General features: G+C 41.0%; 2 protein-coding genes across 7 annotated transcripts in view; both read left to right on the top strand.

The window, feature by feature from the left end:
* gria2b (glutamate receptor, ionotropic, AMPA 2b) overlaps window positions 1-5,845 on the top strand; it is a 38,563-nt gene extending 32,718 nt beyond the window's left edge. For 2 of the 4 annotated variants that reach the window (XM_088430768.1, XM_088430767.1), the window contains exons 15-16: window positions 2,486-2,620; window positions 4,392-5,845. In XM_088430768.1, the coding sequence (XP_088286894.1) occupies window positions 2,486-2,620; window positions 4,392-4,556 (300 nt within the window). In that variant the 3' untranslated portion in view covers window positions 4,557-5,845. Of the gene's footprint in view, window positions 1-2,485; window positions 2,735-4,391 lie in introns of all 4 variants that reach the window. The other 2 variants (XM_088430771.1, XM_088430770.1) reach the window with 1 other exon arrangement.
* A 1,282-nt stretch (window positions 5,846-7,127) lies between these two features.
* On the top strand, window positions 7,128-17,523 carry LOC148413473 (homeodomain-interacting protein kinase 1-like). 3 transcript variants are annotated; one of them, XM_088431797.1, is made up of 9 exons: window positions 14,353-14,702; window positions 14,812-14,920; window positions 15,211-15,402; window positions 15,467-15,648; window positions 15,823-15,946; window positions 16,028-16,141; window positions 16,222-16,308; window positions 16,644-16,837; window positions 16,946-17,523. In XM_088431797.1, exons 1-9 carry the CDS (start codon window positions 14,590-14,592, stop codon window positions 17,376-17,378), a joined length of 1,548 nt encoding a protein of 515 aa, XP_088287923.1. In that variant the 5' UTR covers window positions 14,353-14,589; the 3' UTR covers window positions 17,379-17,523. The 3 variants fall into 3 exon arrangements, with proteins under 3 accessions (XP_088287925.1, XP_088287923.1, XP_088287924.1); XM_088431799.1 differs by lacking the exons at window positions 14,353-14,702; window positions 14,812-14,920 and adding an exon at window positions 7,128-7,208; XM_088431798.1 differs by having other exon boundaries at window positions 14,625-14,920.
* Window positions 17,524-19,231: the final 1,708 nt, after the last annotated feature.

Raw genomic sequence — 19,231 nt, 5'->3', positions numbered from 1 at the left:
CAAAGAGTAATCAGCAGTCAACGTTCATCGTCGATCCGTCGTTTGATATTTTTGTTGGCCCCGCCCACTCTTTCAGTCATTTGCCGTTCGTCGGCAAGACGGGCATCCGTTTAAAAAGAAGTTTGTCGGTTCTCGATGAAATACCGACCTGACAAATACGACAGACAGAAACCCACTTTTCTTCAATCTTTGTTTTTATTTTCGGATTTTCGGTCTTCATCGGGGTCCGTCAATGTCAGGACCGGAAAATGACCTCCCACAAAAAATACCCGCGAGGTTCTCGCCTAGAGCTTAAATTCTCCCCAAACTGTTGAGATTAGGCTTGGTAAAATGAAAAATCCCCAAATGACCCTGGAACAGGATGGTGTAAGGAAAATAAAAAGTCATTTATTGTCGTCATAAACACGCACAACAAAATTGCAGGTGCATTCTCCTAAGACACCCATAAAAAGATATAGAAAAGCATATATCTCATGAATATAATGAATAAAACCTCCGGGCTAAAATAAAACAAATTAGCATCCCGGTTGTGAAAAAAGTGTCTGTAGGGAAAAGAATACGGAAAAATGGAAATATAAAAGTTAGCTTGAGACTGTTGAGTCCTGTGTGCGATCAATCGTGTTGAAAGGATACTTAGAAAAAGTTAAGCGCTAGAAATTAGGTTTTAGGAAAGTAGCATCTTTATAAGTTTAGCTTCAGGACAAGAAAGCGTAAAGATTGAGAATTCAGATTCAGGTCAAAGCGTTATATGTCAACATTACCATTGGCATATCTCGGATCATTAGCATTTCCCATCGCGTTAGCTTTGGGATTATCATTTAGTGGAAACGTGGCTGTTACCCAGATACTTAATCGCGATCCCGCACCGCACCGACGAGGCCGATTCCCATGTATCCGTTTCTGGACTGCCGTCACTCCTAAACGAATGCACGGGAGGCTCAAAGGAAGTCCGATGTTTGTGTCAGACCCCCCCCTTTGCTTTTGGACCAATTTGTCTCCCCTCTTTGTCTCTTGTTTGTAACGGCTTGGCCCGTTGTCGTGGGCAACCCGTGTAAATGGTCCTTGCACAGTACCCCAAATTTTACAGACACCTGACACTCGGGCTGGATTTACACTGCAGGTGCAAGTGCCCAATTCCACTTTCGAGATGATAACATGATAGATATTGGAGGTATTCTCAGACAGTCACAAGAAGGAGTCATGCCGTATTTATATTTTGGCGCATCTGGGTTTTTTCAGCAAATTGCCAAACTAACATCGGCCTATCGCATGGACACAAACCTTTTCGTGCAATTTTCACACACCCACGGTTTTTATATGGCTTCTACTGATTTTTAGTAAATATTTTGCAAAATTAGAAGTAGTCTTTTTTCCCGAAATGTAATTTTCCCAGATTTCCAATGTTACATTTTCGCAAACCATAGCGATTGAAAGAAAGCTTTAAATATGATGGTGTGCACCATGTTTGCAATGGCACGCGTAATATCTTTGAGTGTAATCACTTTTTGGTTTATAATTTTGGGATTTGTTTTAGGCCGGGTACACACATAAAGACTGTTCCGATTTTTGCGCCTTTTGGGGTGTTCTCAAGTTTAGTTTCACATAGAGATTTGCTACGGGTCGCTACATTAGCATCTTTGTTGCTGTAGCTGTGGATAAGGTCGCAGCTGGGTGCTTTACATTTGTGCGGTAAGATAAACTTGAGCAACTTCTGCGATTAGCAAGCACTTTCTCACATCATATCAAAGGTGTCTTTGAAGCTTTTTTTTTTGGATAGAGTTTGGGATTTTTGGATTCATCGAACGGACAAGTCTTAAGGGCTCTTCCGTTTTCTTGTCTTCCTTCATTTGGTGGTCTACCTCAGGCTGCAAGTATTTTCCATTGCAATATTTCGTTGCCTGTATTTCCACCGTCCTCTTCGGCAAGCATTTGTTAGTCAAGAGACCGGTCGTTTTTGTGTTTGTGGAATCATGTATGATTAATGAAGAGCCCTCCTAGTGTTAGAAGATAATCCACCGCATACACAATTCAACCGAAACAATTCTGACTAACTGTGTGGTGTCTGCTAAAGATGTAAAGTCTTTTAGGATTTGGAAACTCCTTATGTGTGTACCAGGTCTTACTGGCCAAGTTAAGGATTAGGGTTAGCGTGGGGAAAATGCAAATATGAGTATTATCGGAATTGCGTCCGCTGATCCATGTGGCGTAAATCCAGCCGTGAAGTAAATGACTGCTGCTGCATTCCATTTTGACTAACCTCAACCCACGATACTACCGCTTTAAATTTTTACCCCAAGTGACCAATCACGTTTCTGTCTTGTTTTTGTTGTGATTATTGGATGTTACCGTAAAGAAAAGTGTAAATGACTCAACGTGCATCTACCTGTTTGTGGTTCTGTTGTATTTGCGTATTTACTTTTTGTATTCTCCTCGCCGCCGCGTGTACGCTGACCGCCGTGTCGTGTGCGTCCCCCCTCCCCCGCAGGAGAAGACCAGCGCCCTCAGCCTGAGCAACGTGGCTGGGGTCTTCTACATTCTGGTCGGAGGACTCGGCTTGGCCATGCTGGTGGCCTTGATCGAGTTCTGTTACAAGTCCCGAGCCGAGGCCAAACGAATGAAGGTGGCAAAGAACGCACAGACTATTAACCCAACTTCCTCGCAGAATTCACAGAATTTTGCAACTTATAAGGAAGGTTACAACGTATATGGGATCGAAAGTGTAAAAATTTAGGGGGTAGGGACACGAGGTTTTCATAAATTCCCCCAAACTGCACGCTTTTTTTGGCTCCATCCGCCGTTCCATCCTTCAGTGTTAGTGAATGAAGAGGTTGGCCAAAGGATCGTATGTATTGGTGACTTATGATTTACTGAGAGAAAGACATACCAGCCACACAAACACCCTTTTGTTAAAGCATAATGATCGTGTTTGGAACGAGGAGTGTCAGCGCCGTGCTGAAAAGGGAAATGTCTGCTCCGCACCGGCGGATCCGCACATCCGTACGATCGAATTTAGCCTGGTTGGAATGAATACTGTCGTAATTTATAGTTCATTTTACACTGCCATTGATTAAAGAAATAGCTGCAATCTATAGCTACTTAGGCAGTTAGCTATCTGGTAGCTAGCTTAGTAGCTAGCTGCCTGCATACCTAGCTATGTAGGCAGCTAGCTACTGGATAATTACTGTCACAAATCATGGAACTCTAGATGGTTGCTAGCTATGTAGGCAGCTAGCTGGAATTAATAGTTTTGTAATTTACAGTTATTCTAACTCACCCATGGATTGAAGAATCGTATTTTCACGAGTAATTGAGCTATGGTTATGCAGGCACCTAGCGATTGGATAATTATTGTCACAAATCATGGAAAGCTCGATTGTAGCTAGCGATGTAGGCAGCTTGCTAGCTCGTATTTGGAATGAACAGTTTTGTCATTTGTACTTAATCTTACCGTTCCATAGATTAAAGAATTGTATTTTTAATGAATCGTTTGGTAGCTAGCTTAGTTAGCTGCCTATGTAGCTCACTCCCTTCCTACATACTGTAGCTACCTAGCTGCGTATGTAGGCAGATATCTAACTAGTTAATTATGTAGGCCGCTAGCTACTGCATAATGGTCACAATTCATGGAAATCTAGATGCTAGCTAGCCATCTTTGTAGAAAGCAAGCTACCTACAGATTGTACCTATAGATAGTGGCTAGCCGCCCGCATAGCTAGCTAGCTACCTAGCTATTTTATCAAGTCAAATGTATGCATGTAGGTAGCTAGCTACTGAATAATTATTGTCATGACTCGATAAATTAAAGTGAATACCTGTGATTGAATGTCTGGATTCTTAAAAAAGAAAACGTAAAAATAGGTCTTGGGGATTGAACGAGTTCATTTGAAAACTAAAATTAGCTTCGTTGATTCCCGCAGAAACCCTGTTAAAATCTCATATGCCCCTCAAAGTGCCTTCCTGTACCCTCAATTGAGGACCACTGCTTGAGATTATACCATTTAAAAACTATAGTAATATATCGTGGAATTATATAATTTCCAGACATTTTCCTTTAACGCGAAGGCGCTGACTCTGCTTCGTATGTCGTCTGTCCATTTAAGTTTTCCTTTGGACCATGCTCATGTATGACTGTTGATGGCCACGCTTGTCAACGCCTCTCCCCTAGTGAAAAAAAAAAAATAATAATGCTTGCCACCATACCATTACGCACATCCTCATCCTTTGCTTCCTGTCGCCCTCAAACCTTAATTTCCCATCTCCATACATATTTATCCATATATAAATATTAATCTTTCACCCTTGAGCACTCTGGGAAAAGATTGTCTAACTTGATTATTTGTGGGAATGTCCCGTGCCCCCCCCCCCCCCCCCCCCCCCCCCCCCCCCCGCAGATGACTTTCGGGGACGCCATGAGGAACAAAGCGAGACTTTCGGTCACCGGGAGCACTGGGGAGAATGGTCGGGTGATGACTCCGGAGTTTCCCAAGGCCGTCCACGCCGTCCCGTACGTCAGGCCCGACATGGGCCTCAACGTCAGCCTGACAGACCTGTCCTGATCCCAGACCAACTTCCGAGTGCCTTACCGTGATTTCAATAAGAAAAAAAAAAGAGCGCCTTTGTTCTTTTTTTTTCTTCCAAAAGGTTAGTTTTCCCACACCACTACTCGTAGTTCCGGCACTTTTTTTTTCCTCCAACGAAAACGTCGGAGATTACAGACTCGGTCACTCTTTTCCCCAACGTTTAAAAAAAAAAAATCCTGGAATTTTTTTTGCATGGAAGCGAGGGATCGATTGACATCTGCCGGTCCCGAGTCAACCGAAGTGTGTGTACGTGCGTACGTGTGTTAATCGTTCGCCACATCCCAAAACGGGAAGCACATCCGCGTTCTAACAATGTCGAATAGTCCTTTGAAGTTTTTCTTAAGAAAAAAAACAAACAAGAAAACTGAAAAAAAAGAAACAATTTTTACGTATTTTCACAAAATAGCTTTTAAAGAGACTCGCCGGGTGGATTTAAACGCGTGGAGATGAACGGAAAAAATAAGACGGAACCGGAAATCATGTAAGTAAATACCTGTATATTTTCTCCGTTAACGTTTGGTGTTGATACAAACTATATGTCAATGCTTGACACTTTTGGAATCTATGTTTTTTGCTTTTTTCCGTGATTTTTTTCCCCTCCCTTTCCCGCTGATCGTAATTTTTTTTTTTCGCCGAGGACCAGGGTCGTTTGTCGCGCTTTCAGGAGGAAGTGAATCTGTTTACACGCAATGAATGCAAAATATATATATATATATTAAAAAAACACACAAAAAAATTAAAAAGGGCGTATAAAAGGCATCACACGGAAAAATGCCCAAATGCCAAATAAGACGTGACGGGTGCCAAATTTTAGTGCCAGTAGATGATGAATATAGAGTCTTAATATAATCAATCACTGTCATTTCAGTGAATGTAAATGACTTTTTTTTTTGTAAACTATAGTTGTACAGTCGGTGGTGATAACACTGCTAATAACGATGAATACATAGCCTTTTTCCGGGGTTGTTTCGGTTGTTGTTTTCCATGTATTTTTGCATCCATCCGACGATGACGTGGCAAGGGTTTCTGCATGTCGTTTGCCGCCGTCGTGACGAGACATTTTCTGTTTTTCTCACTGGCCCGAAAAAATAAACAAAAAAAACACACACACAACAGCGTTTACATTTTAACGTAGAAGTCGTGACGGTGTTGGAAATTTTCTGGAAAAAAAAACATACAAACTTATGATATATATATATATATATATATATATATATATATATATATATATATATATACATATATACCTATATTTTATACAAAAACATGAAATTCGAAAAAAGCATAGCGCCCCCTTTTGACAATAGTCAAAGCTAGTAAGATTTTTTTTTTGAGACACGCACTTCTAAACTCATCACTTTATCTCTTTTATGAGCTGTAAAGAGCCCCCGTGTATGATACATTTGGGCTAATTATCTGTATTATTATTATCATGATTATTATTACTATGGCTGTTGTTTTTGTATTCTGACAATAGATAACACGCATATACTTGTAGTCGCTTCTAAGTTCCATATGGCGTAAATTCAGGCTATTCTCACTGACATTTTGTATTATGGAATGTGTGCTAACTTGTTTATTTTTGGGACTCTTTCTTAAATAAATCTGTAAAAAAAAAGGCTGATCTCTTACTGTGGCTCATTAGATCGTGTTTGTGATGTCATGCGCCGTGTCCCGTCTTGTCTGAAATTTTATTGATTAAAATGAGGGTTTATCGAATCTTATTCCACACCTTCGAAATTGTGGGAAATTTTCAAACTTGGCGCTTTCCCTAATGGCATACCTAAATCACAAGATATGACCAAATCTTATCAGAATTCTGAAAACTGAACAAGACTCCGCCCAAATTTGACATTCTCTAAATGATCGCTTCCTCAAAATCATAAAACTTGATTTGCAATCTCACAAGATCTCATCTAAATCCTGCAAAGCTGCCCAGAATTTTGAAAGGATTCTGCTAAATCACGTAATCAAATCTTGTGAGATTCCTGCAGATTTTTTTTGATTGAGCCAAAGCCAACAAAAAAGCACAAATAACAATTTTCCTAACATTGTTCAAATTTTGCCGCGATATTGCAGTACATTTTTGGATATCTTACTTTTACAGTAATGAATACAGCAATATCCTGTGAATGCATTTACCACAACATACAGATAAATGCATTTTACTGTAGAACAACAGGTAAATACTGTAAAATTTCCACAGGGTTTCATTGTAATATTACAGGGTAACTTAAATACAACAAATGACTGTAAATTAATACAGGTAATTATTGTGTACATTTTTAACAGCGTTGGCACCTGTTTAGTCGAGAACTTTAGCGGTGTGCCAGCATTTGCTGTCCAAATGACTTATTGATGTTAGTTCCCCCAGGAGATCCGCCATCATCGTCATTCCGCCAATCAGCTGCGGGCACTTTCATGTAATCAAGAGTCCTTATGGGCTGTTAGCTCGGCCGGAGATGATTAAAGAAAATGAATCTCCGCTCCCTTATGAGCGCTCAACTCCAGCAGGACTGAGAAGCTGCTGTTGAGATCCAATAGGAGGGATAATCGCAGGCCTCTGAAACCTTCCCCTGATTTCCCACGGAGTTGGACAAATTCAGAAAAGATGGAAACGGGCAGTAGGTGAGTGAGGTGGTGGTATGCAAGGTGAGCAGAGAGAATTTCTGGATTGGAATTTTGATGAAATATTAGTTGTGCTTTTCATGTGTCGCCCTTTTGACCATCTTGTTAGCTTAATGTGTTAGCCATTTGCGTCTTGGCCAGGTGTTCCGTGTTGCCTCGTCAGTTAGCTTGTGTCAGTTCTTTGTATGCCGGCAGTTTTCAAACACGTTCCCAAGCCGTAATTATGTAACAACTGTTCAGGCGCTTTTTGTATCTTTAAGTCTTACTTTTGGACTTGATACTTTTTTTTAATGCAATGGCTACTGTTTATGTAAGAGCTAGCAAAAGATCAGTTTGCGGATGAAAAGGTTGGCCGGGTATTTTTGACTAGCCATGGCCTGATTATCACCCAACTTGGGCTGACTTTGAAAGGCTCATAACATTGTCAAATATAAATATATTTTTGCTTTCAACCATAGCTGTAGCAGTATATCTACATATTTATGAGATGGAAATAAGAATATTTATGTCATAATTAGAATATTATGACTTTTGGAGACTTTTGCATTATGGGAGTCCACTCTAAGCCAATCATTAAAGTAATTGAAAGGCTTATAAATGTCTACAGTTGAGCAGCTAGCTCTACTAGCTGGTTTTGGATTGTCAACACACACATTTCTATTGTGCCCCGTTCGCCAGTTGTCATTGAAAAATGTATGTAAAAAGCGGGGGAAATGCATGATATAACATCGGGTTTTCAATATGTCCAAAATTGACAATATTTCCAATTTTGAATGGCAGTAAATGAGCCTGACATGGGCTAAACTTGACACCCATTTGGTGTACCTCTCCACCTCCCGTTTGCAAGCATTTAGAAGGGAAAATGAATCTCATGGCATAGTCAAAGTTGTCTAATTTAGCAATCTATGCAATATTTTAGCCTCCTAATGTTTTTTTGTGTGCTTTTTTCTTTAATATCCCATATCAAAAACCCCAAATTGCGTCAAAATTCTCCCCAGGGGTTAAAGAGGTTCTAAGACTCTGAAAGCAACCGAAGGATTTCGCTTGACTACCAACAATGTTGGCTTCTTTAAGTAATAAATCCAAATCACAACAACGTTTCTCCGAGGCGCTCTTTCCGTTGGCGGCTGCTGGGAAACTGTTATCCCCGAGTCTGAGTTGTCATGGCAACAGCTGCTTTCACATAGAGAAAAGGAAGGATGAAAGGGGAAACAAAGGGGGGGAGGGGGGGGGTGCTCTTCCATGCATACACTTGAAAGTCGCCCGCGAGAACAAAACATCGGCGGGCAGATTATGTAATTCGCAGGAAACGAGTGCGCGTCGCCTTGGAAACAGCACATGGAGAAATGTTGTCTTGTTGTCTTTTGCCCGCGGACAGACGCTCGCGCCGGGGCTGGCATTTCTTCGGGAAATGTCACGGTTGCAATTAATAGCGGCAATAATCGTAGTAATAAGCGGCATTTTCCGCATTGGAGATGTTGCGATGCCAAAATGACTGTGATACTCGTTGCGCACTTTCTGGGGTTTATGTAAGGCTCTTAAAACTTGCGACCATTCTCCACCTAAAAAAAAAATGAAGCAAAATTTTACCAGCACCGAACAACAGGAAATAAATTTGGTAGGAATCGCAAGAAATTTCTTGGGTGAAATGTCTGGCCTGGAGTGAATCAAAATGAACTTAAAATGGCCGCTTCAAAACAAAATGGCAATTTTTTTGGCAGGTTTATTCATAATAAACATGACTACCAAATTTCATATCGTTAAGTAAAGTTAGAAGTTTGTTATTTTGTTTTTATTTTGGAATTGCTATATTTTGTTTCCTTGCTTATGGAAAAATGAATCTTTGATTTCATGCAAACACACAATCATTAAAACTTTAAAAAAAATTCAGCCATTCAGTTTGTGTATCCGTGGTAGAAAAACAAAAAAAATTATGAGGACTCAAAATAAGCCCAAAATTATTGTTACAAAATTCCTGACGTTCTTATTTTTATTCAGGCATAACTTGGTGGATTCTTGTGGCGCTACATATGCTAGCATGCTAGCCACGTTGACCATACTCCATACTACCGTGTAAAACTGGTTTTACCATTTTCAACAAAATTTTAAATGTAGCTTCTGTACGACGTTTCAAAAAAATCCGCTTCAAATCAAAATGGACGACATCCTGTCTCTGTTCCAGCATGACTTCTTGAGACATTTTTTGCGGTTCCACTTACAAAAGACGTCCCTACCATATTTCATGTTGATATGAGATTTTATTGCTGTTGAGTATACAACGCGTCGCTTCGTAAAACAATCCTTGATTTCTTCCAAGGCTTAGACATTTTTTGTGAGTCTTCTCATGATGGACATGTCCACCAAACTTGACATCTTGGCACCGCTGTGCTGCAGCCTTAATGAGCGCCAACTTTAACGATGTTATTTCCAAATCCGTCAACAACGTTGCAGGCGACAAATGATGCAACAGATGTTTGGGGGTGAGGCCCAGTCTGCTACCATCTGTGCGGCGCACACAAAAAAAAAAATTCCAAGACTAAAACGTCAATGTATCATAATCCCGTGGAATGAAAGCCGGATGGTGTAAATGAGGGACGTGAGGCGCGAACTGGAGGAAATGGGAGCGGGCTCCCCGTCCGGGCGCCATCTGCCTTCGCCGGTTTTGTTGCCAAACATGGCGGCCGCGTCCAGGGACCTTCTCGTCTGCGAAGATGGATCGTCTGTGTCCGGACTCCATTTTTCATCTGGACACCTTGCCCTCATTTATTTCATCTGCCGCAGATTGCGGCGCGGCACCTAAGCGTGTACGTAAAAGTTGGCGGAAAAAGTATGTCAACCTTTGCGAATGGCTGCATCAAGTTCTAAATTAGTCTCAAAATACATAAAGGTCAAACTGACAAGAAGAAAGCCGTTGTAGTTTCAAGCTACTTTGTTTTAATATGATCTTTATTTTAATACTGTACGTTACTAAGACTCATGGACGGATAAAACAAAAGAGGAAGTCGCCCATTTTGGGAAAATTTCACGTACGTTGAAATTCTCCTCGCGAAGAAGAACCAGTCAGAAATATCACATCAATTTTCAGCTCCTCACTCAGTTATGACTTCCCGCGGTCGTTCCCACTGCCACGTTCCCCCACTTCCTGTTCCTCAATTGAACTTCCTGGGTGTCGCTGATGTTTAAAGCGGCACATCAGCGGGCAGCTCGTTGCCTAACACACATGAGCGGCGGCGTCCCAGCACGCTCCACAGCTCCGTCGCGCTAAGCACATCGCTCATTATTTATTGATCGTGGACATTCTCATGTGGTGCGCTCAGCCCTTGATCTTGATACACACCATGCTGAGGTAGTTTCTTCCTGCATATGGTCCTAAAATGATTGTCTACCTGATTAAATATACAGTGTATATATATATATATATATATATATATATATCCGAAAGCCAGTCCAAGCCAGCCGCTTCAGTAAACAAAACAAATATCTTTAAATAATAAAAATGCTCAACCGTGTATGAAACGCACCGATTTTATCTGCTAGCTGTGGACATGATCGGTAAATCTTCCACCTCATTTCAGTGTGCGTCATCCATGCCACATCTTGGTGCCGCTTTTCAGAAGGATAAAAAAAATAATTCAGCTCAGGCTCGGTTGTCATGGATGCACAACTGCACGAATCCATATAACACATATAACACATATAACTGCACAAATATATATATATATATATATATATATATATATATATATTTATATACACACACTTCAAATAAGGAACATATCAATCTGATGGAATAAATGAACAGCAAGCTGCATCGTCACAATTGACTGAAGTTTTTTCTTTTGAAAGATTAAGAGACAAGAAAGAGGTGCCAGAAAGTTTCTCCAAGTTGACGTCGCTCTCAAAGCGCCAATTGATGAATTATTCAGCGGCGAGCGGCTGCGTTGCTGAAATGAGCTGGAAAACAAGTGAATTCCACTCTTTTGCTAGTTCCGGATGACGAGACTTTTTGCTGTGTTTTCAAACCCATCGAATAAAAACATGCAAAATAAAACCATGAATAAATATATAAGTGGGAAAAAAATTCAAGAAAAAATATTTTAAATTAAAAAAAATCCAAAATAAAAAAAAAATCCCAAAAAACACCAATAACCAACTCCAACTTTTTTTTTTTGTCGTTATCACGAGATCCTACCAATGCTGAAAAATTCGCTTTATTGCATTCAATTAAAAAACCTCTTTGTTTATTATGACGGACAGCTTTGGAGAATGGTATTAATATTTCAAACTTTTCAGTCCTGACTAAAAATATCCATTGTGGTCGTGCCGTGTGTTAATAATTTAGCATTAGAGGAAAATATTGAAATATTTACTGGCTCACACGCTGATGCACTTATGTTTTTTCTTTGCTTACCAACATGGACGCCAATTAAGCCAGTGAGAACTACATTGGGTAAATTCCATTTTACTGATGGTAGTTTGAATTCAAATCTCACCAATTACAAGAGGGCGTGTGCACTTGTGCAACCACGTGACCTCAGCTCATACAAGCTATACATAAAGTCAGAACACATGACTTATTATATATGACATTGCTTGAGATCATAAAAGGCTGGCATTTAAGGGGTGTGTAGACTTTTTATATCCGTTGTCAATAAAACATGCGAAGGATGTGTCCTTTTTAAATATCACTACAAGGATACATTTGTCATCCTGCGGCATTTACTGTTACTCGTCGCGCGGTGCCCTTCTCACCCCTCCGGGCTAACGACATCCTCGGAAACGATACGACCGCAAATCAAAGAAAATAAAAAGACTTTCACTCTCCGTACATGTGAATAATTATTCGTTTCAAATGTCCCGCTTGAGTTTCCACATGGCGGTTATTAAAAAGGCATGAGAGCCAAAACCCCCCCAAGAGATCCACAATATGGAACTGAATCGCTCTGATTTGTAGACGGACGGCAGATTAAAAATAAATTGTGGTGTGAAATATTTAGAGGCTGAGGGGGAGAAGGAGGGGGCGTTTATTAGCGGAGATTTGGTGCTTCTGCTTTTGTGGCAAGATGGTTTTCTCGATGAAGACGCCAATTTTATTTGGAGTAATAAAAATGAAGTCTGGATGATAGAAAATGAGACAATGTAAACAACAAACACAGTAAAAACCATAAATTTAACATGAAATAAAGTGACAAACATTTTATTGGGTCTTTTTACCTTTTGGCTTATTTGTAGAAAAATGACTGTTCTAAAACATTTTTTTTGTCATTGTGATGTGTTCCCACAAAACCAGACATGTGCATGTGATACATTTTCACAAAGCCAGGCCTACATAGATTTGTCTTGAATTATTGCAGAAAATGTGCATTTTCGACAGATGTCCATTTTGAGATTTTTATCAAAACAACCTCCTCAAAGCCTCGATTTTAGTTTGTGAAGTTTGTTGTGAGTTTTTAGTTTGTGAAAATAAGGGATGGATGGATGGATGGATGGATAGATAGATAGATAGATAGCTTGCTAGATAGCTAGCTTGCTAGATAGCTAGCTTGCTAGATAGATAGCTAGCTTGCTAGCTTGCTAGCTTGCGAGATAGATAGATAGATAGATAGATAGATAGATAGATAGATAGATAGATAGATAGATGCAGCCACAAGAGTGGAAACACATAAGGGATGAGGGAGAAAATGAGTCTTCTGCCATTTCCCCAGTAAGGGCTACAGCTTAAGCCTGAAAAAAAAATAGATGCTCACCATTAAAACAATTGAATGTCCCAAAACTAATGGTGTGTGTGTGTCAAAAATATTAAGGGCAAATTTCAGTAGGATGAACTGCAATGACAAACCTTTAATTACCACATAAGTAAATATTTTTTTTACCCTTATCTACACAGTGTTACTCATCTTCTAAAAAATTCCAATATGGCAAAAATGATTGACAATATGGCGTCTTCCCACTGTATTTTTTTATAGTAGTGCAAATGTGCCTGCTTGCCTTCCCGAGGCTTTCAATCGCCAACTAACAGGGACGGCATCAAAGCTAATCAGGCATTAAAAACGGTCGCATCGGCAAACATTGTCGAGCGACCCTCGGCCAGGTGTTTGCTTTTACTCTGCTCGTGTTTGTTTGAGAGGTGCCCGCGTGGCCAATTGCCCTCAGTGCATCCCGCGGCTGATTTTGGAGGAGCGTGGATGGTGGGTAAGCGAAGACCGCTTTTGTTCAATAATTGACATAAACGAAGCCAGGGGTGTGTACTTTTTCTATCCATTGTATGCTGCGGATTTACGGAGACCGAGACACTTGGTTTTCGTCAGGAGATGATGTTGAGGCCTTAAAATGCTTCAAGTCACAGATTTACATACATTAATTGATACGTACATCTCCAGGGATGCATGAAGCTCTTTGCATCCCTCCCCCACACACGGATATCAGAATAATGTTGTCTTTTTTTATTTTTTTTCCAACTAAAATCTTCCTTCAAAAGAACTTGAGAGGACTGACAAATTGAGTATTAGGCGCAACGTTTTGGTGCATAATGTTCGTGCAGGACTCGGCGCACAATGACTGAAGGCTGATCAAAACATTTTTAGACAAGCTCAAATCTGCCGGATGTGACTCAAATCCCAAACAAAAATCAGGATTTTTATTTTTTCAATGCGATATTCTCTGAGAACATAGTCCTGTCTTTTATATAAGGGTAGCACCAAAACAAAATGTGTTATATCATGATGACTCATTTTTCCGGAATAAAACGTGACTTCATCCCATTACCATAAATCTTACTGTTGTGACTTAGGTAAACAAAAGACTTCAAATTTGAGTGTTGACAAAGGTAGCGAATTCACATCAGGGTTCTTTCAAGGTCGCAGTTGCTCTTAGGATGTTCTCAAGGCCGAGTCAGAACAATTAAGCCCGTTTCAGAAACTCTTATGAACATCTTAAGAGTAACTGCGATCTCAAACGCACCACGGTGACCGAGGGTTGTCCCGATCCAGTTTTGATAACGCTCCGACATCAGCCTCCTCAAAAAAACGATTAAGATCGTTTTATACTGGCCTGCATCCAAAATCTCCGATATTAGTAGACATATACATGAAGTCCATTCCAGACTGCTGCTCCTCTAGCAAGCAACATCCGGATCTGGCATGCAGAGTCCACATGATCAAAAAAACTGTAACCAGAGCTGAGAAATCTTTATTAGTAGGCCATACTTAAGTACTTATGCATGAGAAAATTTTGGCGAGGTAACCTCGAATGGGGGAAAAAAAAAAAAAACCCTGAGAGCACCTCATAGGACTTCAATCACCAGCTTTCAAGATGATGCCACTTGTAGACATCATCGCACTCAAATGACCTATTCCATGAGCTGTGCGCTTATGTGATTGTGATGTCACGTAGCATCGTGGCGCCCTCAAAGGTATCCACCGCCGCCGCACGTTTTTGTTGGCTCTCTTCATGTACGAGTAAGCTCTCGAAACCGCCCATAGTGCAGGTGCGCAGGTACGACAGCAAAGATGGACTCGTACGGTATATTTGGTGACCGCTTGGTCCCTGGCGCCCGGCTGTACTCGGCGTCCACCAGCTACAAGGTGCTGTCGTTGCTCAGCAGCGGTACCTTCGGGAAAGTGGCCAAATGCCGCAAAATGGATAACGACAAGACGGTGGCGGTGAAGATGATTAGAAATCAAGGCAGCTTTGCGGAACAGGCCAAGATAGAGGTACAATCGACGTGTTTGTCGGAAGGATATGTTCCAGAACCACTCGCAACTCTAGAGTGTAGATGTCAAGTCCGCTCCTCGAGGGTCGGAATCCTGCACGTTTTCGATGCCAAACACATCTGGTTCAAAAGATTAGGATCATTTTCGAGCTCCTGTAGACCTTGCTGACGAGCTAATCTTTTGAATCAGGCGTTCTGGGGAAATGAAGCCGTAAAACACAAAAGACTCGAGCCCTTGAGGACCGGAACTTGATCTAGAGAGACCATATCCATGTGACATGTCATCTGCAGATTGACACGCTGCAGAGAGTAAAAATGCTGCAAAATTCAAAAAGGCATCTGGTTCTGTGGAAACGCGTCTTCAGCGACATGGGGCACATTTGTCTGGAGTTCGAGTACCTGGACAAGAGTCTTTATGACCTCATGAGGGAACGACAATTCAAGCACCTTCAAGTGAAAGAGATTCGACCTGTAGTTCATCAGGTACGTTCAACATTTAGACACCAATAAGAAGACCTTTGACCGAGCGTCCTTTATCGCCTTGTAGCTGTCCAGCGCTCTGGACCACTTGAAGCGAGCTCATATGATTCACGCTGACATCAAGTTGGACAACGTTATGCTGATCGACCATCACCGGCATCCGTACAGAATCAAAATCAGTGACCTCGGTTTGGCTCAAGGGGCTTCGGCTACCAAACAGAACTCCAACGGTCACAGCCACTCGTACCGGTAAGTGGATCTTCGGTATCCGTCTTGTCGGACGATCTGTCCGGTATTTCCCCGCAGAAATATTTGGTCCAAGTCATTCAGTCAATCAATCGTCAAATCCCTCGACGGTTCATAGTATTGCTTTCAGGATCTAAATTTAGGGGAAGCGGAAATTGAGCATTCGCCCTCTCGCAGGTCTCCAGAGATCTTACTAGGGGCTCCATATACTGAAGCTACAGACATGTGGTCTGTCGGCTGTGTGGCGGCTTTCCTCTACATCGGCACCCACCTATACCCTGGCAGGAAGGAATACGAAACTGTAAACTACCGAATCAAATTCCCCATCAAAGCAAGACCTCAGGAATTCTACTCAATCTTGTTCTCTGTATTCTCTCCTCAGATAAAATATATTATGGAGACTCAAGGTCCGTTTCCAGAGGACATTCTTGTCTCTGGAGAAAAGACCACTGACTTTTTCCACAGGGACAACAAAACCAATTCGTGGAGACTGAAGGCAAGGAAGTTTATTTTTAGGTGAATTTTGGAGGTCAGAAGCTAAAGAAGGTCGTATGACTAACAACCATATCCCCGCAGACACCAGAATATTACCAACAAGAGACAGGATTTACAATACGAGACACCCGGAAAATCAAGATGACTTCTCTCAATCACCTTCAACAAGTATGTTACAAAATCTGAAGACCTCACAACGACAGCAAAGACCCAGATCCTAAGACCCAGAAACTACCCCACGGTGTCAAACTCCAGTCCTTAAGAATGAGTATGCTGAATGAATGCAATGTTTTTTCTCTCCAACTCCGTCAAGTTTCACGATTAGATGATCTGCAAGCCCTGCAGAAGATTGATAAGGATTCTACTCATTTGAATCTGGTGTGTCGGAGAGGGAAACTTGCAGCATACCGCTCAAGGACTGGAGTTGGACACCTATGGACTAACCCATGCCGCGAAGAGCGAAAAACCTCCAGTAATCACATCATCTTTATGGTTCGTTTCAGCTCCAACCGTGGGTTTTCGACTCCAAGAATCCAGCTGATAAAGATGTGCACGCAGAAGACAAGCAGATGTTTGTGGACATGCTGAAAGGAATGCTCCACCTCAGCGCGTCTCAGCGACTGACTCCGCGTCAAGTCCTGGCACATCAGTTCGTCACCATGAGCCACCTGAAACCTCATCGAGACGCCAGCCAGCAGTACGTTGGTAGTCCTGTGAAATGAGGGTTGGAGACTGGATTGCAGTCTCAAGATAAGATTGTGGTCTGGATTCCAGCCTGTAGCACAAACATGCCATTGTCTTGCAGGGCAAAGTCATGCTATGAGTTGATGTCCCACTGCGAAAAAGAAAAGAAATCGTCAACCCTGCAGAGAACTTCCTCAAAAAGCAGTCACAAGAAGAAGAACTCCGCCACAAGAGTCCACAAGAAGGTCCACGATACCACAAGTCACGCGCACAAACGACTAAAAACCGGAAATGAAGACAACCGCACCAACCAAGTCAAACAAGCTGCTGCCGAAAAAAGCCTGTCGCGGCCCTCAAATACCTCAAGACTTAAGAACAAGGATGCAAAGTACATCAAGCTGAAAACCAGATTTGCTGCACGTTTCATGGAGGAGCAAAGCGCCATGGATGAGAACCAGACTTTTCAAAGTGGTTTGACTCAGAACCTACACCGACCTGTACCAGGAACTCAAGCCTGGGGTCTAGGGAAGGATCCTGCCAAAAGTGTACTGTAAAGACCAAAGTAAAGCTGCAACTAAGGATTACTTTAATAATCAATTATGCTGTTTATTAACCAATGAAATAAAAAAAAAAAATCTGACATACCATATATTCAAAAACAGGACATGGGTTTTTGTTTTTGGCTAGTACTAAATACAATGGGTAAGGGGTCAGTATGGAGGAGATCACTTGGTCAAAATGAAAATTTCACAGCGGAGCAAGAAAAGAACAAGTGTTCTAAACTAAAAAATAAAGCTAAAAATTAGTTCTGGTTGCTCTGAGGCTCTAATGGCAGCAGCGCTGTATGTACATCAATAAAGTGTATGAACAGTTTTTACCTTTCTTTCCCTTGCCCAGTGATTTCCTAACATTAGTACGGCGGTCGGACACGCGTTTCTTTTTCAGCACAATCTTTGTGTTCTTTTACAACACACGACACACAGTGCATAATGAGCAGCCGCTAACTCTGCCAGTTGTATCTTGAAAAAGAATACATTTCAGTGTAAGTTTTGTTTTCTTTTACAACACACAACACACGGTGCATAATGAGCAGCCGCTAACTCTGCCTGTAGTATCTTGAAAAAGAATACATTTCAGTGCAAGTTTTGTTTTCTTTTACAACACACAGTGCATAATGAGCAGCCGCTAACTCTGCCAGTTGTATCTTGAAAAAGAATACATTTCAGTGCAAGTTGCTAACCTAACGCTGAGCTAACACCCATCTACTCAGTTTGAAAACAATTCTTATGCTCTACAATAATTTAACTTTAGCTTATCCTATTTAGCTATATCTTATTTAGCAATAGCTCTTATTTGGCTGTAGCTCATCTCATTTAGCTGTATAGTACCAGCTTTATTTATCCGACAGAGGAGGACACCCAAATGTCACACGGTTTGCGCTTTGGCCCGGCGGACAGGCTTAGGTGGCGGGTAAAGGTGCTGATCCAAACTGACATTTGAAAAAGTGGCGGCCGGCACAATGTGCGTTCACGCGGTAACTCTTTGTTGTCTAATGGCCATTTGAGATCAGATTCGACCGGACAACACATCCAGTGTCCCTTTTTTGCTCACTCCTTGACATAATAAAGGCAAAATTTTAAGTGTGAATAGCTACGTTTTCTTTCCAAATGTTTCATTGCGGTTTCTAAATAGTAAAAAAAAATGTCACATACAAGTGTGTTTCTTTGCAGCACAGAGGAAGCATGAGAAGGAAAAACACAAGGTCCACATTCCCGTCATGGATGCACCAAGTGTGCTGTGACACACAGATTCCAGCGTGTAATTGCTCCACACCCACACTGCACTATTTTTTTTTCAGTTGTATGAATCATGTGTTTAGCAATCTTCTAGCGAAATGACACCAGCGAGGAGACCGACCACACACACAATGTTTACACTCTTCAATGCATACTCGACAAAAGAGCAGGACAAATGAGGACAATCTTGTCAACATGCATGTATAATCTAGTCAAAATACATTCTGTTTTTTCTATTATGCCTTAGATATAAATAGAAATAATCACATCCAAAAGTAAACATCGCCATTCTAAAGCCTCAATTCACAGGAAATGATTTAACAAATCAGCAATAACTGTAAATATGTTTTATTATTGATCTTTGATTCATTTAGGTTGCCTATTTAATAACAACATGTAAAAACACTAAATATTTTACTCCCCCCAAAACAGGAATGATTAGTCTTTTTGACAAATAAATACATTTATTTATTTAAATAAATAAATACATGCATACATACATACATACATACATACATACATACATACATACATAATATGACTATTTAGATTTTTCTATTTTTTTTATTCAAAATATTTGAAATTAATAAGCCCAAATATTTTTTAATTAT

This window comes from Hippichthys cyanospilos, chromosome 13 (assembly GCF_059441005.1).
Source record: "Hippichthys cyanospilos isolate Australia breed blue-spotted pipefish chromosome 13, RoL_Hcya_1.0, whole genome shotgun sequence".
In the NCBI taxonomy this organism is placed as follows: domain Eukaryota; kingdom Metazoa; phylum Chordata; class Actinopteri; order Syngnathiformes; family Syngnathidae; genus Hippichthys; species Hippichthys cyanospilos.
Note: the sequence above shows the minus strand (reverse complement) of the source record. Positions and strands in the feature narration are given on the sequence as shown.

What these genes read in the sequence shown, in the direction of transcription:
- LOC148413473 (XM_088431797.1), top strand. Translation starts at nt 14,590, where the DNA reads ATGTCACGTAGCATCGTGGCGCCCTCAAAGGTATCCACCGCCGCCGCA. An exon ending in CCCATAGTGCAGGTGCGCAG is followed by an intron (nt 14,703 to 14,811) that starts GTACGACAGCAA and finishes GTTGCTCAGCAG; the next exon opens with CGGTACCTTCGGGAAAGTGG. An exon ending in CATCGAGACGCCAGCCAGCA is followed by an intron (nt 16,838 to 16,945) that starts GTACGTTGGTAG and finishes ATTGTCTTGCAG; the next exon opens with GGCAAAGTCATGCTATGAGT.